Source organism: Haplochromis burtoni, unplaced genomic scaffold, assembly GCF_018398535.1.
Source record: "Haplochromis burtoni strain Fernald_Lab_line unplaced genomic scaffold, NCSU_Asbu1 Contig_124, whole genome shotgun sequence".
Taxonomy (NCBI): domain Eukaryota; kingdom Metazoa; phylum Chordata; class Actinopteri; order Cichliformes; family Cichlidae; genus Haplochromis; species Haplochromis burtoni.
The window spans coordinates 1433110-1460560 of NW_024582485.1; the positions used below are offsets into that span (position 1 = coordinate 1433110).

At 39.7% G+C, this 27451-nt stretch overlaps 1 protein-coding gene across 3 annotated transcripts in view; it reads left to right on the forward strand.

Moving 5' to 3' along the window:
• The window catches only part of bbs9 (Bardet-Biedl syndrome 9), a 174094-nt gene that overhangs the window by 18206 nt on the left and 128437 nt on the right, over nt 1–27451 (forward strand). For all 3 annotated transcript variants that reach the window (XM_005929500.3, XM_005929499.3, XM_042223965.1), the window contains exons 7-14: nt 1734–1818; nt 2284–2467; nt 6746–6875; nt 10093–10274; nt 11276–11352; nt 11463–11516; nt 11625–11727; nt 25701–25805. In XM_005929500.3, coding sequence (XP_005929562.1) covers nt 1734–1818; nt 2284–2467; nt 6746–6875; nt 10093–10274; nt 11276–11352; nt 11463–11516; nt 11625–11727; nt 25701–25805 — 920 coding nt within the window. The remainder of the gene's footprint in view (nt 1–1733; nt 1819–2283; nt 2468–6745; nt 6876–10092; nt 10275–11275; nt 11353–11462; nt 11517–11624; nt 11728–25700; nt 25806–27451) is intronic.

The following is a 27451-nucleotide window of genomic DNA, read 5'->3' on the forward strand; positions in this document are numbered from 1 at the left end:
TGGTCATGGCGTGATGAAAAGGTTTCTTTACTGGCAGTCATCCATAAAGCTCATTAGTCTGCTCGCCGTTTCTCAGAGAGGGCTAAGCGGGTAGCGCTACTGTACGGATGAGTTCAAAACTATAAATCTTGCATTGTATTGCAAAAATCAAAGGTTAGAACACTTCATTTACTATTTTATACAAAATGTTACGAGGAATTAGCATCACTCTTCGAGTCACATGTGGTAATCAGGTTTATCCAGGTATAAAACGAAAATGTTGTTAGAGGAGTGGAAAGGGGAGAGATGTGAGTGTTCTCTGCAGTGAGTAATACATGAAATAAGTAAAATTCAACCAAAAGAAGGCAGTCACAGTCTTTTTATGAAAGCCATACTGAGCTGCATGTGAAGTTACAGAGCTTGAAATTTGATTTATTTTTTATTTACATTTTTGTCTGGGTTAGAAATTACAAATAGAAATTCGTAATTCAAGTGACCAAAAGGCCTACAGTGTATACTAAAGCTTTGCCGCAGTTTCATACTAGGTTACATACTAACCCTAAGCGCATTTTTGAGAATGACACTGAAAAGCATAACAAAACTAAGTATGCCCTGAAGTCAAAACTCTGTGAGAATGTAACTTCAGCACACTTACATTATATGCTAGTGTTTAGCTGGAGATGTTTTCCCTGACCGCTGCTTAAATGCTAACGTGATAAGGTCAGTTAATTAGATACACAAAGTACAAATGAGACTATAGTCGATGCAATTTGTAAATTAAAGTAAGTAAATAAAATTTTATTTATGTATCCCAAAATCAGATTCAAAGAGCTTCATGGGCATAAAAACATATTAATAAAAAAGCAGTTATTTAAATTATTAGCATTACAATTTTAACCTGTTAGCAGCTCCACGTGTGGGTAGTATATATAATGAATATGGTGTACTGAAAGTGCTGTTGCTTTGCACAAATATTTGAGGACTCAATAAAAAAAGAGGCTAAGATAAAGTATTACTAGTACCCTTAAAGTAGCAGCCATGTTGGATTGTGCTCCTTCCAATAAAGGTCAATTTCAGGGTTGCTTGCTTTGATTAACAACAGCTTTGTGTCGAAACATGCAAAACAGAGTGAGAAGGTTGGTGGATAAATGAGCAGTTATTTAGTGTTTGGTCTGGGGTGTGCAATTGGGGTCAGTCAGGTTTGGAGCTCTGTTCATCCAGGTGTTTGGGAAGATGGATAGATTCCCGCTAAGCTGCTATGACTGCCAGCTTCTTACTGGAAAAAGCCTAACATGTAGATGCCAAAATCAACTGACCACCGATCAGTCTGACCACTTTATCCTTAGCCAGTGGCCTGCGGCTCACTGATTAAAACTGATAGATCACGGTTCGAGGGAACGGTAGGTCTGTGATGTGTTGACTAACCACAGAGAACCTGTAAAAGAGAAGGTGACTATAAAATGCTTGCAGGGGTTTGTTTATTCTGAACACGAATTGTGTGCTGTTGTTGTGGTTTTGCTCTAATGGTTGAGAAACTGTGTAGTTTGGCTTTTTAGAAAAGCTGGGGAATATCTAGTACTTTTTGGACAATGGAAAGTGTCCTAGACCAACTCTGTCAGTTTTTTCACAATTTAAAATTCTCCCACTGTGTGTTTATAAAAAAAAAAAAGAAAAAGAAAAAAAAAAGTTATTTGTTTTCTGTCTGAGACGACGTACACAGAAAAAGTAGCTGTCTGTGTCTTTTTTACTGTCAGGTATGAGACTCTCGCTGTGGCTACAGAAGCAGAAAGTCGACAAGATCCCAACTTACCCCTTAAGACTGGAGGCAAGAGGCTGACGGTGAGCACTAACACACACATATTTTATTTTTTCTTTGACATGATTGTTTGTTTATCTGTGTTGTGATTAGTGTTTAAAGACTGTAGGTTGAGTGATATCTGAATCTCGATAGTTCTTTGGGATCCCCTCATTTTCAGTCAAATGTGAATAATAGAATCCAAATGTCAGAGCACTTATGAATGTACTGTTCATGCTATTTGAATTTTTCTCTACCAGCACCAAAAGTCGCCACTATTGCCTTGAATTCGAACATAAAAATCTTTATTTGCAGAGCTTAAAGTTTCGCTGATACCCATTTCTATGGTAAATGGAAATTAAGTATCTAATAAAAAGACACTGCACAACATTTTATCAAGCGTGTTCAGACAACGCACATGTCAGGCTGACATTCACGCATACAATTTTTTAAAAAAAAATTTTTGTGCAATAAATGACATTGTTCTGTGTCTTTGTGTGTTCCCATAGCCTGACTGGGTATTTGTGCTGGGAGAGCAGGCCCTGGATCTCTGTGTGCCCTCTTTCTCCCATGCTTCTTCCCACATCTTCATCCTGGGTGAGAGGAACATCTACTGTCTCCGTGACAATGGGCAGATCCATTTCATGAAGAAGCTGGAGTTCAACCCCAGCTGCTTCCTGCCATATGCCTCGGGTAACCCAGGACACCAGACAAAAAGTTGACACACTATAAAAGGATATTTCTCCTTCGCAGTCTTTATTGTAGTCTTTTCTTATTCGTACTAGGAATAACAATATTCCTTGTAGGTTTTTGGCAGGATTTCTGCTGCAGCACTTATTTAGGCTGAATGTGTAATAATAATGATTTAACAAACATGTTAGACACAGAGAATTGAGAATAGGATGGAAAGTGATGGCTGCTGAGTTTCTAAAAAGCAAAGCAAACACCAGTCATGTTTCTCCGGACAAATCATAATGCAGAAACAAAACAATTTGTTTCCAGAAGAAGGTCCAAATTGTATATTTTTCTTCAAAGGTAGTGATTAGTTTTAGTTTTATAGAAAAACATGGACCTGTTGTCAGCATCACTTGTAACAAAGAGCAAAAGTTCACACGGCAAGCTAAGGGATAAGGCTTTTCTTTCCCCTTAGTTTTCATATTTTGCCAAAGCAGCAGAGGCAAAGTTCAGATGTGTTCAGCCTGGAGTGAGGTGAAACACAGAATCACAACATTCAGTATGCTTCAGTGCACCTGCCATAAGCAAACTTCCAAAAGACTAACTGGATAAAATACTAAAAAACAAAGCAACTGGAATGGCATACTGCCATGTGAATGGCTCTACAGGAAGCTGCTTTTGGCAGAATGTGATGGAATAAACCGAATAGCTCTGCTACATAAATAAAACTGACTGCTGAACAATAGAGTTTATAGACATGTGCCAAAAGAAGAATGAATAGCACATATAATACAGAATCATACAGGTAATAAACTGTATTTTTGTCCAAAAATACTTTTTATGTCTAGTGTATTTTTCTTTCTTTCTTTCTTTCTTTCTTTCTTTCTTTCTTTCTTTCTTTCTTTCTTTCTTTCATGGAAACTGAAGAGATAACTGCTCCTTTGTGAGTTAGGCTAAACCTCCATTTACCTTCAATTGTACTCTTAATGAACGGCTGAATAAGATATCTGGCTCTTTAGCATTTAAATAGTCACTAAGTATGATGGCAAATCTGTGTCTTACTTAATCTCTGGCTGCTGTCTGTTGCTAAATAACCAGCACCCATGTTTTTTTTTCTTGTTTTTTTTTTTTTTTTAATTTAAAAAAGTTGAAAACTGCTCTCTGCTGTGTTGTGCAAGTACATTAAAGTGCTGGTTTTGAATCTAAACAATGAAACTTCAATGAAGCCAAGGAAAGCTTCAGTCAACAACTGAATAGTCTTCAGTTCAAGTGATTAGATTTTTTTCTCCACATTGCTCATCAGTCAGAACCATTTTCGAATAGATTTAGCTAAATGCAGTATCTCAGTGATTAAGATGTGCATGCACTGAATCGCTTGGCATAACTGTTCCCATGTCCAACCTACAGCAACGATAAAACATAGCAGTAAATAACAAGCTTCAATAGTACCTTTTGTTGTCAGCAAGAAGTAATTTAAAGATATTTAGGTACGGGAGGATCCGTGATCACAGGATTCATTTTGTCATAATGAGTATGCAGCATATTGAAATCATAGGCGTTACTGTAGGTACACCCACGGGTACGTGTGTGTGTGTGTGTTTGTTAAACAGTAATGGGTTCCAGCTTTGAACACCTCTCCCTGACTTCACCTCTGATGGGGAGAAAAGAGAAAGAGGTGTACAGTGTGGTGATTATTAGCTGCATTTGAAAGGCCGTCACATCTGAGGCAAGAGGCTACTGCTTATCATGCACACAATGGACAGGATATGCTGTGGGTGGATGATAATTAGTTCTGTGTGTTAGCCTGGCTACAGATGTTGAATTGGTCTTAGAGAAGGAGGCGATGGAGGCCGACTCTGCTGTCATTTTTACTGAAAGCTTGCACCTGACTAAATGAATCGATTTTCTCCCCACACACACGTACTCACAAAGTTCCATTATTCAATAATTAGCAATTAGCGGCACAATTGTATCAAATTGCAGCCTGATTGTGGTCATTTAGAATGAGTAATATGAGAACATACACAAAAAGAGGTGTGCATAAACACATTCTCACACACAGATGGTGAATTTATGAGTTTTAGTTCCATGCACAGTGGCCTATGATCTGCATGGTCACGCATCCATTATTTGGGCTGATGTTGTGGTTGCCTAAGAAACCAGTATGACTCAGAAACCCTTTGATTCAAGTGCATAAAATCGATCTGTATCCAGAAACCATTTTCATAGCTTTGTTTCTGTTTTAAACCATAAGTTTCCGATAAAACTTGTTAATTGGATAAGAGTGCTTCCAAAAGCACTTCAATAAAGTATTGCTCTCCTTGTTTCTGTCCCATTAAGTTGCACTGGCAGCTGGGGACAGCTGTGATTTTTATATTAAAATTGTTAAGAAGAAAAAGGGTATGCCTTACCTGCGTGGTTATCGATTGCTACTTAACTGTCACTTTCAACCCTAAGCAACACAAATTATATTAATGTAGTTAGCAGTACAGTTATGTGTATAACCTCCTGAAAATGCAGCCAAAACAACGTCAAAAGTGCTTCTGCCCACTTTGATTTATGCAACAATGTACTATAGATCCATTTTTTGAGGGTGTTACGTTTGATATAAAATACTCTGATTCTATGGAAGAAGGATCCAGAATGGAGGCTTTGTTGACTGACTGCAAAAAGTGGCCATGATATCTGTTTTCAATTTTACAATTAAAATATCTCAGCTTTCAAAGTTCCCTCCAATGTCTACTCTGAATATTATTTAGATTATTTAAATTAGTCTTGGAAATTGTCTATAAACTCAATCCCCAATGTGTCATTTCAACAAAAGCAACTTTTATTGGGACATGATTGCTGTCAACAGTCAAAACCACATAAAAATTCCCACATGACTGAGGGATGATGACAATTCCCAGCAGCAAGACTGCTGTTGCAGACTTCACTCTCAAAAACAAACAAAGTCCACTCTAGAGTTTATTTTTAACAGTGTGATATTTAGTGACAGTCTAACTGCTGGAGCTGCCAGCCAACAAACAGCAAGGGCTTCTTTTATTATGCAGGGCCATTCAGTGGATTTCTATAGTGTCTTCATAGTCTAGAGATTGGAGTAGATGAGGATAGGCAACAGTGCTCTCCTTAGCATTTCCTATTGCTTTTTTTCTGGCGCTCATCTTCACAGCTGCCTGCTCGACCAGTTCCCTCGCCCTCCCAGTCTACCTCTTTTATGCTGTTTGTATCTTATTTTGTCATTTAACTTTATTGGCTTCATTGCTTATCTGAAGCCTTACAATCAAAGACCAGCTCCTGCATGATTTTTAATGATTCCTACTTCTAGGAACATGATATTCTAGGATCATGATAACATGATAACATGGGTGACAGATTCATTCAGATAGGATCATGATGTGGCACCTATTATGCGGAGGCCAGAATGGATGTGGGGAGAGATGTCAGGATAAGGAACAGGAGAAAGAAAAGAATGGGATGTGGAGATATCAGTGGGCCAGGAGGGTAAAAAAAAGCCTAGAAAGGAAGGAGAACGAAGAACACCGGTTGGAAATTTTTATAATATGGTTGTAATTATAAGGCTGATGTGGAGACGTAAGGTGTGTATTTTGCTTTAATGTGGCACCAACACACTCTGTCATTTCGACCCCTGCACTGTGCCACCCTGCTGACCGCTGTTACTATATTATAACTTACGTATTCCACTGTGTGAATATGTGTACCAGTGTGTGTGTGTGTGTGTGTGTGTGAGTGTAAGTGAGGTGTGTTTGTTTTGCGTGTGGCCGTCACCTCAGATCTCTCCTGGTGGTAACTGCGCCATTGGTGGGATTGGCTGGATGTGTGTGTGTGTGTGTGTGTGTGAGTGAAACATAAGTAGTAAAATGTAAGTAGTATTTATACTGAAGGTTTCAAGCCATGTGTCATGAAAGAAAGTGTATGTGGAACTTCAGTTGTTTAAACACCTATAAAAGGTTACCTTGTCTCAAAATGAAAAATCGAGATGACAAAATTTCTATATACAAACCAGACGTGAAAAGTGATTTTCTTTACTGTGGGAACTTCTTACAGGGCAATGCCACCCACCAGAGGAATTTATTACTATGCTGCATGGTAAAATTTGTGAATTGAAATTTGAGAATCTGACACAAAACTAGCGAATTAGTTTAGCTTTTCTCTAGCCTCTTTTTTTTAGGTGATGGAGTCTGAACTTCTGAAAGCCAGTTTTATTTTTAAAACGAAAATGCTGTGATATTTAAGGTCTGTTGTTTCTAATCTTCTTTTTGTGGTCGTGTTTAGTGACAGATGGCACTACAAACCTGTTGCTAGGTAATCACACCAACATGCTGCTGGTTTACCAGGATGTGACCTTGAAGTGGGCATCCCAGCTCTCCTTTATCCCCGTGGCTGTGCGTGTTGCCAACTTTTTGTGAGTATAACCTCCAGCAAATGAAGGAATCTGATGTTAGAATTTTCCTAGTTTAAAGATGACCATTCGAGGAATATAAAGATGAAGGATAGCTTAGGACAGCTCAGTGCATGTAGTGTACACAGCAGTGATTATACATGTAAACAAACACACCTATAGCAAATATAATGTTGTGTTTATCAGCTTGTGAAATCCAGTGTGTAAACTACTCGACAATGTCTTCCAGCTGGCCAATCAGAGCGTAGTGGGGAGGGGCCAGCTATAGGCAATCCTTTGTCTTTTTCCAAACAACTCCAATCAAAGCACAATTTGATACAATTACAATGCAAAACACAAACACGGTTGAAAAATGATGTGGTTTTTGGTTGTGTGTGTGCCTGTGTGTTTTAGATGCGGGAGATAGTGTGTGTCTGGGTAGCTGTTTGGTTTAGTTTGAGGCTGTGTTGTTTTAAAGCATTTGATAATCATCGGGTGATTTAGTGTGTTGGTGGGACACCGTGCAGAGTGTGGGATAGGAACACACAAAACAAAACCAATACACACAAAAACAAAATACGATCACTTCAGCAGCTCATTCTGGCTAGCTCTATTGGATAGCAGTGCTCCAGGAGTTCTTGTGTTTTGGAGGCAGTATTGCATTTTATTGCCAACCCCAGATTAAATATTCTCACCATTTTGGGATCCTTCAAGTTTAACATGGACCAAATCTGAATCAGAAGTGTGAAGACTCAGAACTTGATATATATTTATGTTAAAACTGATCTGAGAGGACCGTTATTAAATAGAATGTTAAATTAATTCATAGAAATCGAATCCAGGCACCATCAGCAGTGTAACAGTTGTAACTTTGACATAAGCTACAACTGTTAAGATATCTCATGCATACTTGTTGCCACTTGTAATGATCATTTATGCAAATAGCCTCAAGAAGCATTTGTAGCACTCAAGAACTTTAAAAAAAAGGGGGGAAATGAACCAGACAAAAGTTTACCTTCAGTTGCTCCGATGGCAGCTGAACCTATTGCTCACTTTGATAAACATACTATGTGTTATTGTTGGTAGATAGTGCTCCATTAACCTCCGAGCACTGCTGGGCCCAACAACCTTTCTGGTGGAAATCCAGCTTCGTATTCTGCGCCCCTCAGGATGCAGTTTTCCACTTTGCTTGAGTCCATTTTAAATGAGCTTTGGCTCCAAGAGAAGTCTGCATCGTTTCTGGAACATGTTCACACATGGCTTCTTCGGTCCATGATGATGCTTTAACCTGCATTTGTGGATGACATGATGAACAGGGTTCATACACTGTGTTCCTGAGCTCATACCACGTCCATGCCTGTTTGTAATGCAGTGTGACCTGACGGTCTGAAGATCATGTGCATCCAATATTGACTCGATTTTTGATTATAGTAGGGTCTTTGCCTCACAGTACAAAGCACCTTGAGGTGTTGTTATGATTTGACTCGAATAGAAAAGATAGGGAAAACATAATTTCCTTAGGGATTATTAAAGTATTCTGATTCAGATAAAAGTTGAACTGAGTTTAATTTATTTTCGGCCTTTTTCTTTCTTCTCTGAATCTTTTAATGATGCCATGTGCTGTAGATGATGAAAAGTTTTTCTAATTTTATTTTGAAGAACAATATTCTGAAATACTTCAACAATTTCAGACTGGTGAACTTCCGCCTCTTTAAGATGCTCTTTTTATACACTCATGTTACTGACTGGTTGCCAGTTAAGCTAATTAGTTTCAAAATGTTCTCCTTGGTACTACTAACTTTTCCAGCCCTTTTTCGCCTCTGGCCCGCTTTGCTATGACATGTTGCTACCATCACATTACATCTTAAAACCATACACTTCTCATTATAAAAAATGTTTTTATATATTCTGTTGCGAATAAAATATGGGTTTATGAGATTTGCACTTCATTGCATTCTGTTTTTATTTACATTTTATAGACCTTTTTTGGAACTAGTGTTTTACACTACTACAATATTTTGAGAAATATTTTCAAACCTGGCAGCACAGTGGCACGGTGGTTAGCACTGTTGCCGCACAGCAAGAAGGTCCTGAGTTCAATTCCACCATCTTTCTGTGTGGAGTTTGCATGTTCTCCCCGTGTTTGCGTGGGTTCCCTCCGGGTACTCCGGCTTCCTCCCACCGTCCAAAGACATGCAGCTTGTGGGGATAGGTTAATTGAAAAATTGCCCATAGGTGTGAATGCAGGAGTGAATGTGAGTGCGAATGGTTGTCTGTCCCTGTGTGTTGGCCCTGCGACAGACTGGCGACCTGTCCAGGATGTACCCCGCCTCTCGCCCTGTGACAGCTGGGATAGGCTCCAGCGCCCCCCGCGACCCTGAAAAGGATAAGCGAATGGATGGATGGATGGATTTTCAAACCTTGATTTGTGCAAGGTAATAAGACACTGGAACGAAAAGTGTACACAGTGCCACATTTTTTATTACTTTTTTTTAAAGATTGAAATAAATTCTGGCAACATAGTTTTGTATTGTCACATATCTTGTATGTATGTATTACCTAACACTGCTGGTAGATTATGTGAGTTCCTTTAGTTGATGCGTACGCAACAATCTTTCTCTCAGTTGAACTTTGAGCTATTATTCAGCATGGTCTGTGTGTGTGTGTGTCTGTGGGCTTTAAATAAATGTGAGAACCATCACTTTTATGAATGCGTTTCTGTAGCAGTTGGTCATGGCTCTATGAATATAAATTTTTCTGTGTACGTGTGTGCCCGTGCGTGTGCGTGACAGTGTTTCCGCAGCAGTAAAGTGAAAGTTTTATGCCCCCTCAGACGCCCTCCTGTGCAGGTGTGGAGCCGGCTGCTGCTCTTGACCTGAACCCCCTCATGTGTGGGTCTGAGTGTATGTGTTATCGTCTCACTGGACTGGAACAGAAAACACACACATACACACACAACACATCTGCAACCAGTTAGCACACACACAGTTAAAACACATTATTGCATCACTCAGCATTTCTTCATGCTCTCCCTCGTTTATTCTGGTTTCATATTATAAATTAGTTCTGAACTTTATATTCAGCTTTTTCTAAAAGGATTAAATAAGCATTTAGCTTACTTGTTTTAAAGGAGCAAACAACTAATTTTGAACTACAGTAGACCTTTTTGGCAGATGTTCTTGACTAATGACCAATAGCACACTAGGAAAAAGTTAACTTTCCTCTTCTCTGCTCTTCTCAGGGATGTGAAGGGAGTCGTGGTCAGTCTGAGTTCAGATGGTCATCTTCTGTGCTCTTACATGGGTACAGATCCCTCTTTCTTTTCAACTCCGAAGGTGGATGCCAGGGAGGCTGACTACGAGCAGGTGGAAGCTGAGATGAAGAAACTGCAGAAATTCATCCGAGAAGCCACCAGGACTCAGGGTAGGAGACTGCTGGAAGCATAATACAGATTTTCTAATTATCATAAAACCAAAATATGCCCTTAAGAGGCAACTTTTGATCATTCTTGTCTGATCCTAGGTTTATCTAATCATATTGTCATTCTTAAATGACTAGTTCTTTGAATCAATTGACTGTCTACATTCACTTTAAAGTTGGTAAAATTCTCCATTGGAGTATCTGAGCAGCAAGTATCTGATATTTTTACTCCTTAAGGTGACCTTTTATGTCCATTTTTAGCTCCATATTTGAAATCCTGGACTCTGCTAGAGTGGCTTTGCTTGATTTACAGTTCAAAATGATTCACAGTTCCTTTTTTTTTTTTTATCTTAGACTAAGATCTGGTCCAGTCGCTAAGAATAATTTTTTTTTTTACTGAAAAAAATCCACCTTAGTTTCACTTGATATTTGTCACCTGGTTGTCAACACCCCACCTGCAGTGCATCCATACCTCACCAGTTGGGTTTGCCCCACAGTTCGACAACCACTGGTTTAAGCTAACTGCCTTCTGAATGGGAAACAGAAGCCTTGGAAAGAGGTGGGAGGGGCTGCTGTGCTCATAGCCAGGTCTGTGTAAGAGAGTGAGAGAGTATGAGATGACCATAATTAAGAAATTACTTTTTTTTGACATCTAACAGGTCCAGGAGGTTTAGAGCAGTCTGAGGCTTCTGGCTCTTGTACATACACTGACCTCATTATTTGAGACTGGCCATGTTTAATATGAGCATCAATGACTGTAACAGTGTGTGTGTGTGTGTGTGTGTGTGTGTGTGTATATAAAATAAATTGCCACACAAGGTTTAATTTAAACTGCCTTTAACAACAAGTCAATGTGAATTTTATCTTTTGTCCTCTCTGTATGCTGGTTGATTTGTTTGCAAACTGACCAAGTATCATGCCTTCTTTCAAAATGTGGTGAAATGCTATATTGACTAATAAACACATCGGTTCAGTGTTTTGAGATTAAAGTGTTGGTATTTCAGACATTTTGCCCAAAACCGATAGTGAGGATGACCTGTGCATTACTACCACTGTTTCCTCCAGCATGGACAACCCATCGGTAAACAAACACAAAACACACATAAAAAAACAAATTCACATTCGCACATTTAGATGCATATGCAATAATAAACATAGAAAGTCATATTTCCCTTTTATATCTGTCCATAGCAAGCCCTGATCCACGATATCAATGGTCTGCCTGTCCCCTCAGTGACTGTACAGGTGAACCTTTAAAATCATTGTTTCTCCTCTCAGTTTGTGTGCCAGAATTCTATCTGCCCTTTACCAGTATCCTGTCTACAGCTAACATCATCATTTTTCTCTTTTCAGGTGAAGGTGAAAGCCAGTAGTGTGGTGAAGTCATCTAAGCTGAGCATTGGTGTCCAGCCTCCTCTGGCAGTTACTCAGGAGCAGTTTGTCCTTGAGGCCATGGGTCAGTTAATTGTAGCTGTAGTCTTTATATGCGAGTTATGATTGGGCGTCTGTCTATGTGTATGCCTGTAAAACCTTTTCTTCTTCTTTTTCCTATTGTTGGTTCCAATTATCTGACATTCTGATCTGTTTCTGGGATTTCTGCCTTTGTCCATGTTTTTCCACTGGAGACAGTGGCATTGACAAATAGACAGGTTTAGCTAAAGGTGGTAGATTTGAAAATCCAAAGGTTTTCATTGGGAATGACCAAAATGGACAGATTAAGAATGATCATGTCAGAAGGGCAGTTCAGGTTGGGCGCTTGAAAATGCTTGAAAATTGTGTGAAAGTAACTTTTTCTAATTTGTGTGAACTAGTTCCTTTAAATCATGATTGTCCTGATGGAAAACTTATGAAACAGAATGCCAGCACTAAAGAAAAACCATATTACAGAAAGGAATACATGTTTAATAGCAAATCTGACCTTTAGCAGTAATTAGTACCTTTTTCTTCTTGAGGAGACGTGCAGTGTTGGCGAAATGCACAAAATTAAAGAAGTGCCAAGGAAAGAATGTAAGGGTGTATCGTAGGGGAATACAATGACTGCATTTTTATGGAAAATCTAAGCAGCTGGTTTGGTGTATGATCTTTCATCATCCAGTGTCATCAATCACTTTTTGTTCTTTTGCAGCCTCAGTCCATCTCTGAATCATTTGAGGGCACACCCACACACACACACACACACACACACACACACACACACACACACACACACACACACACACACACACACACACAAATTTTATCCAATCCTCCTCCTTTTACAGATGAATGTGTTGGCCTCGACTGGGTGAGAGGTGTGTGTTTATTTTCTCAGCTCTTATCAGTCAGTTTTAGTCTTATGTGTTCTCTAGTCTAGCTGCTGGCCACTGAGCCCAGACAGCGGTAACTTTGAAATGAATTACCCAGACACTGCACACACATAGCCTACTAACCCCAAACAGTGATATCTTCTGTCGGCTCATTAAAAGAACATTATTCATCCTGTAATACAATGTTCATCCATCCATCCACTTTGAGCTGTCTGTATTGTCCTCTGTTTTGTTATGTTAGATTTTTTTAACATGTACTCTCTGTGTGCATAATGTAAAGCAGTTGGAGGGAGTTTTTTTTTATCAGAACGTCCTTATAGTGCGATGAGAACATACTTTTTAAAAATGTGTGGGCCTATTGGGAGTTAAACCTCTAACCCTGTTGGTGTCGGTGCTTTGCGCTGCCTGTTAGTCTACATATGGAGTGGGACTCTTAATCTTAGCAGTGTTCAGTCACGCCTACAGATTGCTAGTAGTTTGAACCAGTGGTTTCTTCTGCTGCATTTATGTATCTGTTTAATTTTCCTTTAAGCGGCTTAATTATAAGCTTCCCAAGACAATAAAAACAATACAAGTGAGTAATAAGTTTCTTACTATTAGTAGGAGTCGGATCAGTAGGAGTTTGTGCAAATGTTTTTTTTCTCAGGCTAGATGTTTCTTTATAAACCAACAACCACAAGAAAGGCCAGTCTTTCATCCTCGCTGTTCTTGTCACTCTCTTCTGTGGTATCGAGATCATATTTCTAAGTAGCTGCATATGAGCATCTGTCCAGATTCTTGCTATTGTGGTTACACAAAGCTTTCCAAGCATTTAGATGTTATTTGTCTTCATGCCACCCAGAGTCTTTTTGTGTTATGGCTCTTTTAGACTGTCCACCAGAGTTTTAAAAATTTGTCACTTTTCAAAAACACAGAACATCAGAATATGTCTTCACGCTAAGACAGCTTAGGAAAAATCTTTTAAAATCTGCTATCAGACTCAAAATTGGACTCCATTCCACATGCAAAAGTGCTGTCCATATTTTGCATTTAGCAATCTGCAACTGAGTGAAGAATAAAGTCAGGAGTGACATTATTATAGCATGGACCCAGTAATTTTCTGCTGTAAATGGTGCTAAAATGAGCATTGTTGTCAATGGAATCAAAGTCTAAGTCATTTAAATAATGAGAAGCATCTTTCTTGTTTGTTTGTTTTTAAAAAAAGCACAGAAAAAAAGCCACGATTCATTGATATGACGCAGATGGCATGCAGTATCAACACGGATGGTGTGTCTCTGAAGAATTCTTGTGTGTGAAAACAAACTTTTAGGAACGAATCCTGTAACTGACTCGTGTGCCAAATTTAACAACACCCAAAATGCAGCCTTCAATAAGCTGCTCCAAACAAAAAAAGCAGCTTTATCATGGCACTTTTATCTCATTCCAGAAAGGTAACTGAGGTTATTGCCTCACTTTGTAGCTTGGTTAGTTGGCATTTTGCAGTTTAAAGTTTTGTACAAACAAAACACTGTCAAGTTGTCTTGTGATTTACAGAACTGTCCCTGTGAGGGTGTAAATCTCACTAGAGATGTGGTCATATGTCAAATGACGCACAACAGGTTGTGCAAGTTATTGTGGATGGTGTTGGCTGTCATTTTCCGAACCTATGCACACAGGCACAGAAGCTGGTTTATTTCCAAAACATGGTTCTTTTTAACTTTAAGACTGGTCTCGGCTTTTGCCGAAACAGTCATCCATCACAGAGGAGTATTCCCCGAGTTTTTTGAGAAGGACCAGAATGGACTGTGAATTTATGATTTCAAGATGTGAACAGTATTCTCAGGCGGTTTGAACACCATCCATTTATTCTGAGCTCTGACTCAAAGTGACCACTGGTTTACCATGATTCATAAAGTGTCATGCAGAAATGTAATGCATTTTACCACAGGCATTCTTATCTCTACATATACTACACATGACCCATCCAGCTGTTAATGAAACCATGATGCACTTTTTGAACAACAGTTTCTATTAAATTCTTGTGTCAGCGTTCATTAATATTGATCCCTTTTCATATGTCTTGTATTTCATAATATTTGCCATATTTTATGCTGCACGTTTAATTCCGCCTTTTTCTATTTTTCTATCAGTTTTAATCCAGACTTTCTCCATATGTATATTTTTACCACTAATGCTACACTGCTAGAAGTGTATATTATGTATGTCAGCAGTATCCTCATTTGGAAATCTCCAATCATTAATTAATTTTTTTTTCACATTTTTTTTACTGCTCCATCCTAACTTATTCAAGATGCAGTTCGAGAAAATAACATGTATATAAGATTCCAGGTGGACCACATTTGCTCAATTCTCACCAGCCACTTTTGTACACCTATTTTACTGCTTGTTAACACAAATATTTAGTCAGCCAATCACATGAGAGCAACTTAATATACTGAGGAATGTAGACCTGTTGAGGTTTAAACCAAGTATCAGAATTGGGAAGAAAGTTGGATTAAGGAGCTTTGGATGTAACATGGTTGCTGGTGACAGATGGGCTGGTCTCAGTATTTCACAAACTTCTTGAATTTTCCTGCACAACCATCTCCAGGGTTTAAAGAGGATGTTCTAAAAAGAGAAAATATCCAGTGAGAATCACTTCTCTGCACAGAAATACAGAGATGGGAATGGCCAGACATCTTCGGAACTGACAGGAAGGCAACACTAATTTTAAAAAAAACTTTCAGTGCAACCGAGATATGCTAAAGAGCATCTCTGAATGCACAACATGTTAAAGCAGATAGACTGCAGCAGCAGAAGACCACACCAGTTACCTATTTTGTCAGGTAAGAACAGAAAACTGAGGCTACGGTTCACATAGGGTCACCAAAACTGAACATAAGAAGATTGGAAAAACATTGCGTAGTCCAGTTGCGGTTTCTGCTATGTACTTTAATGGTCGGGTCAGAATTTGGTGTAAGCAACATGGATTGATCCTGCCTTGTATCAATGGTTTTCTGGTGGTTTGTGCAACATTTTCTTGTCACTCTTTGGCACCCTGAACATTGTTTAAGTACCACAGCCTACTTGAGTATTGTTGCTGACTGAAATATGGCATATTCCATAGTTTCTTTACATTAGAGGACTTTTCTTGTGTTAATAACTCTTTTTAGACATTCTGCTTGTCATGGTTCTGGGTCATTTGACATAGCATTTTGAGTTTCATGTGTTTTTTGTGTCATTTTGTATTATATTATGATTTAGGTTCATTTAGTAGTCTTGAATTTATTCCATTTTTTGAGTTTCTTATGTTTCCTGTTTGGTTCCTTTCCTCTCAGGTTCCTCTTGTGTCTTTGTCCTGTGTCCTTCTTGTTTCCCTTTTCTGTTCCCATGTTCCCCTCCATGCGTTCATCCCATGGCTCTCCTGTCTGTCATGTTTATCCATGTTTTACCAGCCTGCCATGTGTCCCCCTCTTGCTCTCTTGTCCCCCCTCACACCCTCTCTCTTCCTCTCTCTTGTGTCCCCTCACTCGTCTGCCTTTCCTCCACTCGTCCCGTGTTGCGATCTCCCTCACGGCTGTGTGTTTCTCCGTGCATTCAGTTCCCAAGTTTCTCCTGGTTTAGTTTGTATTATCCCCGTCCAGCACTGCTTGAATCAAGTTTAAATCAACACACATTTTTTAAAACAGTTTTGAGTTTTTACATTTAGTACATTTTCTTGTTAGTATTTTTGATTAAATTTAATTTTAAATGATTTGTGAATGACTGCATTTCTGTTTTTAATTTTTAACTTCTTTGGAAACAAGGTTGTGCAATGAACCACATAATCAGTGGCTGACTTTTACAAGATGGTTTTAGACCCTTTGATTGGACCGGTCAACATATTGCTGCAATTGAATAACACACTGCAAGTATGCAAAGGTCATGAACGACTTCTTATTTAAAGCTTCCCAAGTCGTGAATTAACAAACTAAAAGCTTAAGAATAAGTTGGTTGGATAAATACTTCCATGTCTGAACAGACAATAAAATGTTTGCCCCCCCAAAAAATCCAACAAAATCAAAAGCAACTTTATTGGACATGAAGCCAAAACAGCTTTAAAAACATCCAGGCTCATCTGGATGGTTTGCTTGTTCTGTTTTTTTCTTCTTGGCAGCTGTTTTGAAGTTTTCACCGTTTATATGGAAGATCAGAAGCTCTGACTCACTGCACTGTCACGTTTACACCACTAAAGAGATGCTTTGTTTACATGAGTTTAGGTAGCGGTCAGACGGGTCAGATTCAGAAGCCCGCAGTCAAGCACATAGGCACACATACTGTCACAGACCTCATTTCCGCACTCACACATGCATAACCATGGATGCATGCACGTGCCACACAGTGCACTGTTCAAATATAGACACACACACACACAATCAAAGTAAAGTAGCTGTGTGTGTGTTTATGTCACGCTCTTTTGTTTTCCTGCACACAGAAATCTGGCGCTGGCTTTCAGTAGTCATTCAGCAGTTCTCTGCTGCGAAACATGAGAGGTACTACACACACACAAACACATTGCATACAATCGTGTTTCCATAGCTGCAGAGGACATTACATGACTTACATTACACTTCCTGGAGTCTTACCCTAACCCTAACCATCACCACTGCTTGCTTATGTACACACAGTGTATATATATACACTTTGTGTCATTCCTTTTCCTTTCTTAACTCCCTTCTCTGCCTCTCGCTGGCCTGCTCTGGGCCAGCCTGGCGTGTATCAGGACTGCAAGAGCTGAACCACTTCTGCTGACCCTCAGTGGTCAGATTTGGCCCTAAGGCGAGTGCTTTACATTGGTTAAAGTCCTGAAAATAAGGAAAAATAGATTAATGGAAGCTTTGTGAGTTGTAATGAATACCAGGACATGACTTAAAGGAGCTGGATCCCAGTCACATAGCCAGAGTTTACTCTGTGATTTGTCCAGAAAATTGCACCCTGCTTTATGGATTGCAGGGGAAGTGGCTGCTGAGCTGTAGATGGAATAGCGCCTGGTGTAAACAGTGCACCATGTACACAGAAATAAATCATTTTGACTATCACTATTAAAAATACAATGCTGTAAAAAATTATTTCTATTACCCGGAAATGTTTAATTAATTTTACTGCTTTATTGTTGAGGTACAAACAGGTAGTTTGAGTTAGACTTCTGGACTTAACGCACCCAAGTTGGGGCTTTTTTTTCTGTTTTTTTCTTTTTCTTTTTTCAGCTCTTTAAATTGGTCTCCTGTTTTTAAAAGCATTTACCAGTTGGAATAAAAATAGCTGTGGCAGTCAGAGCTTTGTTGCTGAGATTAATAAATGCCATGTCATCTTCCCATGCCAGAAGCAGAAACAAATAACCACAGAAACAGCAAGTTTGGATGAGACTGGTGCAGCAATAAAGGTTGCTGTAGCTGAATTTCAGAAATAACGACTCTTAAATCCCATTTCTAAATCTGCTATCATGATACACATTAACCGTTCCCATCAACTGCTGACAATCCCTTGTTAACGGGACAGATGTGTCACTTGGTTTTGATTTGTTGGGATAAAATAAAAACAAAATGTACAGATGCTCTTAAAGTAAAAAAACTGTTTTCCTCCAATGAGGATGTCCTGACTTTACTGCAAAAATGAAGCCAATTTTAAGGAGCAAAGGTTTTTGTAATGGTCATCATTCAACTAAAAACTGAAATCCCCTGATCTAAGATGAGCACGTGTAGTTCCAGTCTATTTTATTTAGTGTTTTAGCAACTACATCTAGAACTTTAGAGAACTTTATTTCTCAGTTATGTACAGTACAAGTCCCCTGCTTCTCTTTTTTCTCTTGTTCTTTTCATGACTCATTTTGACCATTTTTGCATAAACGAAACAAATCCAGAGGGAAAAACAGCTACAAATACAAGTGACGAAGGAGCAGGTGTTATAAGAAAATGTGGCTGCAATTTTGAGGAACACTAGCAACACTAAAAACAATAACAGTGTTAGGGACGACACCTCGCGTGTCTGCCTTTCATCACTTTTCTTTTTTTGTGTCCTCCTTTATTATTTCCCTACAATGCAACATGCAAGGTTTGTCTTTGCTCAGATGTAAACATGCAAACATCGCATGCACTTTCTCAAATCTTTGGCATACGGGATTCGTCTCCGTGGAAACAGTATGTTGTTTTTTTTTCCTGCTACAGCTGTTGCGTATCTGTTTGTGTGCTAGCTGCCGCCCCATGTGTCTTTGATTCTCTAGCTCAGTTTGCGTCCACGCTTGTTTGCAAGAGTGTGTGTTCACTGTAAGTGCAAGTGTCAACACAAGTTTATTTCCAAACTTTTTTGCTGAGATTTGTCACACAGTGCTTTACTGCAAATAAAGAACGACCAGTGGTAATGCATGTGTGCGTGCGCGCGCACAAACAAACATGCATGAGGACCGGTTGTGCAAAGAGGAGGGGAGGTAGCGCCTTCTGACTTTTATTGTTATTCCAGTTTTTATTCGTCTCAGATGGCGACTCAATCCCCTGTTCACCACACACTGCCTCCTTTGTTCTCACTCTCGCCTTCCTACTCTCACTCTCTCCCTTCTCTCTCTACCTTTCCATCTTTTCCTTTCTTTCCTCCTCTCTTTCATTTGTCATTTTGCCCTTTAGTGACTTTAAATGCCGTCTTCCTCCTGTTATTCCGGTTTACTTCCCCCTGTTTTCCGTAATCCCTTTCATTATTGTTCATTGTCTTTTCTCTGTAGTCGACTGTATGCAATAATATGCAGATAATATCATATTTTTTTATAATTTGACTCACTCTTAGGCTGTAGCTATTTTCATTTTAAAGTCAATGTCAAATAGCAAAGGAGTGATGAGATGGCTTTTATCAGCTGGAACATGCAATTAGCTGGACTGCAATTAGAGTGACAACTAAACATTTAAGTATGCATAATACGTAACTTGTTATTGAAGTTGTGTGCAATAACAATAATATACACAAACGTATTTGCAGTTAAGGTAAATATATACGACTCTTATACAATCAAAACCTTTGGAGCTAATCTTTCTGTTTAGAGAGAATGTGTTTTTGTGTGGTTAGCGTGGAACACAGTATTAAAGTAGAGAAGAAGTTCAACATTTTCATCTAACTTAGAAATTAAACACACGCCAACTTTGTAGTTGAATAGTTTGGCATTGATTGTGTGTATTTTATTTGAAATCATTAATTATCAATGTGTTTTAGTTGTTTTGATGGTCTAATGCAGTCTTTATACACCCGCACACTTCCTTTTTCTGTAGCTGTTACTTTTACAACTGCTTACAGTTATTTCAGCTGCTGTTCTTTAGGGTTCAGTTGGGATGCATCCATAGATCAGCGCTTGTCTTTGTGAGGTATGTTTCTTGTGAAACTCACACGTGTTGACTTTTGCAAATTAGGAACAGTCAAATTACATTAAATTGATTTTTATCACCGTACATGTTCATGTGCAGTTTATTTTTTCAAGTGCAGTAAATCAGTCAATTCTAATATGATGCATTTGTATTTAAATGCTATCATATTTTATTTTTTTAATACCATTAAATGGATATTCACCATTGCCGGTCTATTCCGGCTGATCCACCTTTTTATCTAAGCAGTTCAAGTTGCTTGAGTCTGCCTGCTGATACAGAAACAAATACACTCAAAAACCTGTTAGTCTCAGCTGCTGCTGGTCTTTTAAATGTCTCTGAATTTGCAAATAATCTTCTTGATCCTTCGCAGCACCACGGTGCTGCAGTGATTAGCACCGTTGCTATAGAGCAAAAAAGTTTTGGGTTTGAACCTATTGGTCTGCTGGGCTTTTTTATGTGGCGACTACATGTTGTCCCTGTAATGTACCTGAGTGGGTTTTCCCCTGGTTCTCTGGCTTCCTCTTACAGTCCAAAGACACTAATTTGTAATTCTGAATTAGCAGTAAGTAATGTTATGACCTTGAATAGTTATGTCTTTTTGTGTTTCACCGTAATGAATTGGCAACCCAGTCAGGGTGGATCCCGCTTCTCACCCTGTGCCAGGTGGGGTAGGCTCTGGCCCATCTTTGAATCTAATCATACAAATGATTAAGAAATGGATACATAAAGAGGTTTTCACTATATTTTTGTCTTCATCCATATTAGATCATTTGCACACATGTTGCAACAGAGTCATCCTCGTTATCAAAGCCTATGTTATTGTGCTTTAATCTAAAGAAGCGAATTCTTCTATGAGTACAATTTTTGTATCTCTGAGTGGACATTAGGTTAAGTGGACAGACCCAACATAGTAATGTGACCTAATCCTGACCTGAATAGGTCAAAGGTCAATGTTTAACACCACACTGATGGTGTTTTCTGCTACAGAGTGACATCTGTGACTCCACACTCATACTTGCACTCAAGCCAGGTTTCCCTCAGATTTGAATATCAGTATTTTGTTTTTATATTATTTCTCAGTGGAAATCAAAATGCAGTTAAATATACACACCTTTTTCCCATCTGCTTGTGTGGCATAGAGCTCATCTCCACCCTCTTGACTTCTGACCTCTTGTTCTAAAGTCAGTGGTCAGTTTAACCTAATCTGTCAAGTGTTATAACCTGAACCCTGATAGCTACAGCACTACAGCGCCCTTTGAACCTAGAATGAACTCCCACATGTAAGCTCACATAATTAAAGCAAAACAGAGATCAAGTCTTTTTTTTTTTTTTTTAGTGAAAGAATGAGTGGGAGGAAGATGGGTGGAGAATACACAGTGAAAAAGTGACAAAAAGAAAACAGTCAGTGAGGGTGAAATAAGAGGTGAAGAAAGGTCCAGAAAGAAGCGGGTTAAAACGAGGGCAGAGCAGGAAAGGTGGTAAAGTGGGGGATTTTAGTCTGCTTTGTCAACTCTTTTTGTTGGCAACACTGATAATGGTTTAATGTGCCTGAGAACACTTGAACCAGTCTAAAGCCTCTGACTGGGTTGGTCTTTGGGGTCACACAGACACGTTACCTGATGCTCACAGGTTTGACGCCCACAACCTGTCCAGATGTGCCTGAATATATAATGACAAACTGAAGTGAGAAAAAGAAAACTGAGAGAAAGAAAGGAGAGGAAAAAAAGCAAAGAAGAGGGATTACTTTGTGTCTTTTTGGTCTTGTTTGTTAGTCTAAATGGGCCTGGGAACACTTAACGCACTTAAACCAGTCTGACCAGTGTGACCTCCAGGGCACAGGGGTTAAAAGCCTTCTGCTGACAGACAGAATGACAGGGAGGGAGGGGCCAAGGGAAGTGAAAAGAAAGCTAGAGAGAATGGTAACACACTGAGGTGGAGGAAAGCCTCGTAGTAACAAGGATGTGAAAGACACAAATAAGGGAAGAGAATAAAAGTAAAGCTAGAGGAGACTTTATTAGAGCCTGATGGCATTACTGTTTCATCTGCAATCTTTATTTAATCATATTGTCTGTAAAATCCTCAGCATGGTCATTGTTTCATTCCAGACAAATTACTTGTAATTCTCCTCATTGTAGGGTGAACACAAGACTCTATGTGTGTACACTCACATGCCTGCCAGTTGTGAACGTGTGATCTTGTCTGCACAGATTTGGGCACCAATCCATTACATAATCCAGCAAAAAGTATAACAGTCACTCAGCTGTGGAGTCCACATCTATCCGAACCTCCGTCTGTTCCTAGCCAAACTTTTGCTCAACTACCTTGCCCAGTTTAGTCTGAAATTTACATTTTACAGTGCTGACATTTATGAAATTTAATATGTTGCTACAAACTTTTTATTTACTCAACACATAAGCACTTGATCATCAGAAAAAACCCATAAAGTGAAGTCCTTCTTCAAAAAGAATAGAAATATATAAGAATGTATGAAGAAATATAAATATATATATACAATAACAGCAGCTGTACAAGTATTAAATGGAAATGAAGAAATATAATGTCCAGTGTTGTGCAATCCACCTTTGTAAGTGTCTTGTGCAGTGCAAATATGCTTAAAGTGATTTAGTGATGAAGTGATTCGATTAGATGACCACGCATCTAATCGAATTAGTGTAAACAAAGTCCAGAATGTCCAGTGTGTGTGTGTGTGTGTGTGTGTGTGTGTGTGTGTGTGTGTGTGTGTATGTGTGTGTGGTGTGTGTGTGTGTGTGTGTGTGTGTAAGAACCATATGTGTGGGTCAGTACTGTGTGGTGGTGTGATTGAGAGACCGTATCGCCTGCGGGAAGAAGCTCCTCCTCAGTCTCTCTGTGTTGGTCTTCAGGGAGCGGAATCGCTTTCCTGACCTCAACAGAGAGAACAGTCTGTTGTTGGGATGGCTGAGGTCCTTCACGATCTTCCTGGCCTTGGTCCAGCACCGCCTGCTGTAGATTGAGTGCAGGTCAGGGAGCTCGGAGCGGATGGTGCGCTCAGCTGACCGCACAACCCTCTGTAGAGCTCGTCTGTCCTGCATGGTGCTGTTCCCGAACCAGGTTAAGATGTTTCCCGTCAGGATGCTCTCTATGGTGCACGAGTAAAAGTTCCTGAGCACCTTGGAGGGCAGTTGGAAGTCTCTCAAGCGTCTGAGGTGGTAGAGACGCTGTCGGGCCTTTTTCACCACGGTGTTGATGTGACAGGACCATGACAGGTCCTGCGTGATGTGAACTCCGAGGTATTTGAAGCTGTCCACTCTCTCCACTGGGCACTCGTTGATGACGGGGGTCTGGTAGTTCCTCTCCTGCTTAGTGCTGAAGTCCACTATCGTCAGCACTTTGCTATGGTGTGGAGCTGGTAGTGGCCACACAGTCATATGTGTACAAAGAGTACAGCAGGGGGCTCAGAACACACCCCTGGGGGGCTCCAGTGCTGAGAGTGGTGGAGGCTGAGACATGTCCGCCCATCCTTACTGCCTGTGGTCTGCCAGTTAGGAAGTTGGAGATCCACTGACACATAGATGAGCTGAGTCCCAGATGCTCCAGCTTGGTGGTGAGTGTGGAGGGAATTATGGTGTTAAATGCAGAGCTGTAGTCTATGAAGAGCATTTTAACATAATTCCCCCTTCTAGTGTCCAAGTGAGTGAGTGATGTGTGGAGGAGATGAGAGATGGCATCGTCTGTGGAACGATTTGGACGGTAAGCGAACTGTAGTGGGTCCAGTGTGTCTGGTAGTGAAGAAATGATGAAGTCTCTGACCAGGCGTTCAAAGCACTTCATCACTACTGAGGTGAGGGCTACAGGGCGATAGTCATTGAGAGAAGCAGGGTGGGGTTTCTTCGGGACAGGAACAATGATGGACTCTTTGAAGCATGTGGGGATCACCGACTTTGAGATCACAACTGTAATTAACACACAGTAAAAGAATAGTTCAACATTTTCAAGTGTTATGTGTGTTAAAATGTGTGATAAGTTCTTCAACTTCCAGCCCATGAAAACCACACAATCTTAGGTTTTTGATTCTGTGTTCAAGTTTTATATTTAATATACAGGCATGAGTGGTACCAGCTGTCCAATCTCTTACTCAGCTCAATAAGCCCATTCTGCACAATGTAGCCTTCAAGGGATCGTTGTCTTACTGGTGATTTTTAGTTTTTACACTTATCGTTAGTGTCACCACTGATATTAAAAATCCCCAAACTGGCTGGGGTCTAGCTGTTACACAGAAAAGATGAAAAGGTCGAACAGAAGATCCATTTCTCAGAAGAGGCTGAGATGGGAGGAGCGCGGGGGAAAAAAGGAGATGGATGCTTGGTGGGAGAAGTGAGGAGAGCAGTGTGGGAGAAGGATGAGATCAGCTGAGAGAGGAGGTCATGCTGTCAGTACATCTGAAGAGTGCGGAGAAAGTCTCTCTCTCTGCTTTTTATCGTTTATCTTCTCTTCTGTCAGTCGGCGAGTGGGTGTCGCCGTCTCGCCTTTCATCTCCTCTCATCCATCTCGCTCCCTCCTTCTCTGTCTATCCTCAGCTGGAGCGGTCTCGTTTCGCTTACGGCTGCGTGTGCGCACACCTGCTAAACGTGGTCAATGAGAGTTTATACAGTTCTGAGTTATATTTTGAAACACACATTGACATAGTCTCAAACTTTTGGCACAACGTCTCCTCGCCGTCATTCATTACCTGCAGGATGCCTGTAAGTTGCGCTTCCATTAGGACACATACACACATACTTAGGATTCAGTCACCTGTAACGGAGTGAGCTCAGAAACATCACGGCCCATTACACCATCTCACCGCCCTGTGTGTGCATATATATGTGTGTGTGTGTGTGTTCTGCTGCATGGAGCCATTAGCTGTAATGTATCCTTTCCTCTCCATCTATATTTGAGCCCTGCTTTTTCTCTCCAGCTTATTTGCGCTCTCTGCCTTTGTTTTTTTTGTTTTTTTCCTTTATCTTACTCTCTCTGGATTTAGGGTATTCAAAAGGAAGCTACAAGTCATCACCTCTGCCTCATGCTTATATAATTAGTTTGTGTTGTGTGTATGTATGTGCTCACAGTTTTAAAAAATCTGGTTAATAATATAAGTCACCTTCCATGGTGAGGTTCAAACTGCGTGTGTGTATTCACATTAAAGGGTCTGGTTTGTATTAACCGTACTCCGTCCTGTTCTGTACGTATCTTGAAAAAGCTGACACTTACACTCTGTGTGTGCGTTTCATTGACTACCCCGTTTCCTCATTCATCATTCAATGTCTTTCTTTTAAAGAGTGCTGGAATAAAATCGGTACTTCTGTTCCAAAAGTAAGAAAGTTTTACTCAAAATTACATTGACATTTGTAATAACACAAATTAGCTGAAGGGAAACTCCAGTGAGTTATTACGGCACTTTCATAGCAAATTGTGTGAGACTCAAAATTGAAGCAGAAAGGTCAAGATATTTAAACTTTTTGTCCACGGTGCGGCTCAAGGTACAGTGTATCCAGTATTTACTTCTGAAGCGCCTTTTCATTAGATTACATCCTTGCTAAGGAATAATATTAGCGCTCAAGCCAGAATCAAAGTAACAAAGATAATATTATTAGGATTATTGTTTAAACCTTTTTAGATGTACAGAAAATCGTGGACTATTCTCACACTTTCTGTGATTATAGGGACTAAATGCATAAATAGTGTAAGCGAGGGACAACAGGACAGCATGTGTTAATGGCGACGTGTTTGTGCTTTGCTTTCAGGTGTTGGTTCATCCAAAGTCGTGGTGTTTTCAGCGTTTCTCAATGGCCACTACCCCCCTGCTGACCTCACCGGAGACATCACTGTGTCCTACAGCTCACCGACAGGTAAAAAAACCAAACCAAACCATGTGACAAATTTTCTGAATGGACATGTTTAATTTAACCTAAAACTTACAATTTCACAGAATACAACACAATTATCCTAATTATTACATGTTGTTGAATTCATTTAAATTTGTTACAAAGTAATTATGATCAGGCTTTGCTGTGCTAATATTTAACTTGCATGCATAAACCTCCAAATGCATGCAAGAACTGATAGTCCTGCTACCTTCCAATCAGCTCGAAGTCTTCCTGAAGGACGTATTCACAATTGATAGAGTAGTATTGCAGATGGGTCCAAGTGGTAGCAAGAAGACAAGAGTAATCCACAATTTGTAACAATAAAATTAGTTTATTTTTAAACTGCTTTGACATATTATCCTGGTAAATAAAGTCCACTTCATCAGTATTTTAAATCTTTTAAAAATCCCTGATTGGTCGGGCTCTATCATAGAGCCTTGTTCACTGTCTGATGACAAAATTTACTTTCTCAGACCCAAGTGGACCCTCACAAGCTCACAGAGGCAGAAGTTAACAGAAATTGGACAATGACTTAACACTAGCTAACAAAGAGTAGCATAAATTTGCAAACAGAGTGAAAAGCCAAGCGTGATGTTATTCCCACTTGGCTTTTCGCTCTGCTTTCCTGCGATGGAGTTAAATCTATCAGTCTGTTCCAGCATTGCCGTTAGAAGCATTCTGGTCTATAACATCACTTCCAGTGTTGTGTGACAGTGTTGAACACCAGCTGCTAACAGTGTGCTGACTTGAGGTAATGACATCTGGGCACTTTCCAGACAAGCCCAGTTCATCCCCCTGCTGCCTCCAGGCATCTGTTTCTAGGCCCGGCAATATTTTTGGAAGATATTACTTTCCCCCTTGCAAACCAACAAAACCACTCTTTATTTCAAATGTCACGGGCCTCCTAGAAAAAAAAAAAAGATTTATTTGAATATTTGTTCAGAAATCAGGTCATGAAAAAAAACCCTGTTTTCTTGCTATTGTTTCCCTTGGATTGAATTTGCTTTGGCAGGCCTCTGTTGGTGGAACAGTCTCTCCACCCCAGAAGCACATTTAACGTGAAATGTCTGGAAATATTGGGAAGTGTTTCTTTTTTGTTAAACTTTATTGTGCTGCTAAAAATAGCTGAAAATACGAAGTCTGGAGTAGTTCAGCAGATCTTAGTAGCCAAGCAGCTTGGGGAGAATATGTTGGGAGCTGATCTTGGGTTTGGAAAGAGAGCCAGTGGACTGTAAGTAGAATTAGAAAAAGTTTACTGCAGGTTAGAGGATGAAGACAGATGAATAACAGGATGGGGACCATGAATGAGGTACACACAAGTTACGTTTAAATGGAACGGAGAAAGAGAAACAGGGAGGGTAAACATTGTTGAGAGAAAGGATGGGAAGGAGGAGAACGACAAAAGCAGAGGAAAATGGGAACTACAGAAGCCCTAGGTATAAACTAAAAGAAGGCAATCTTTGTTAGAATGAGGAAGGAAAAGCAGGGGAGTAAATTAAGCTTATTCTCACTGCATGGTCAAACCTATGAGGACACTTATGCATTACAACCACTGTCTGCCAAATATTAAAACCTGGCTGCAGGACTTGTTCCCATTCATATACAAGAGCATTAGTCCAACAAGTGTT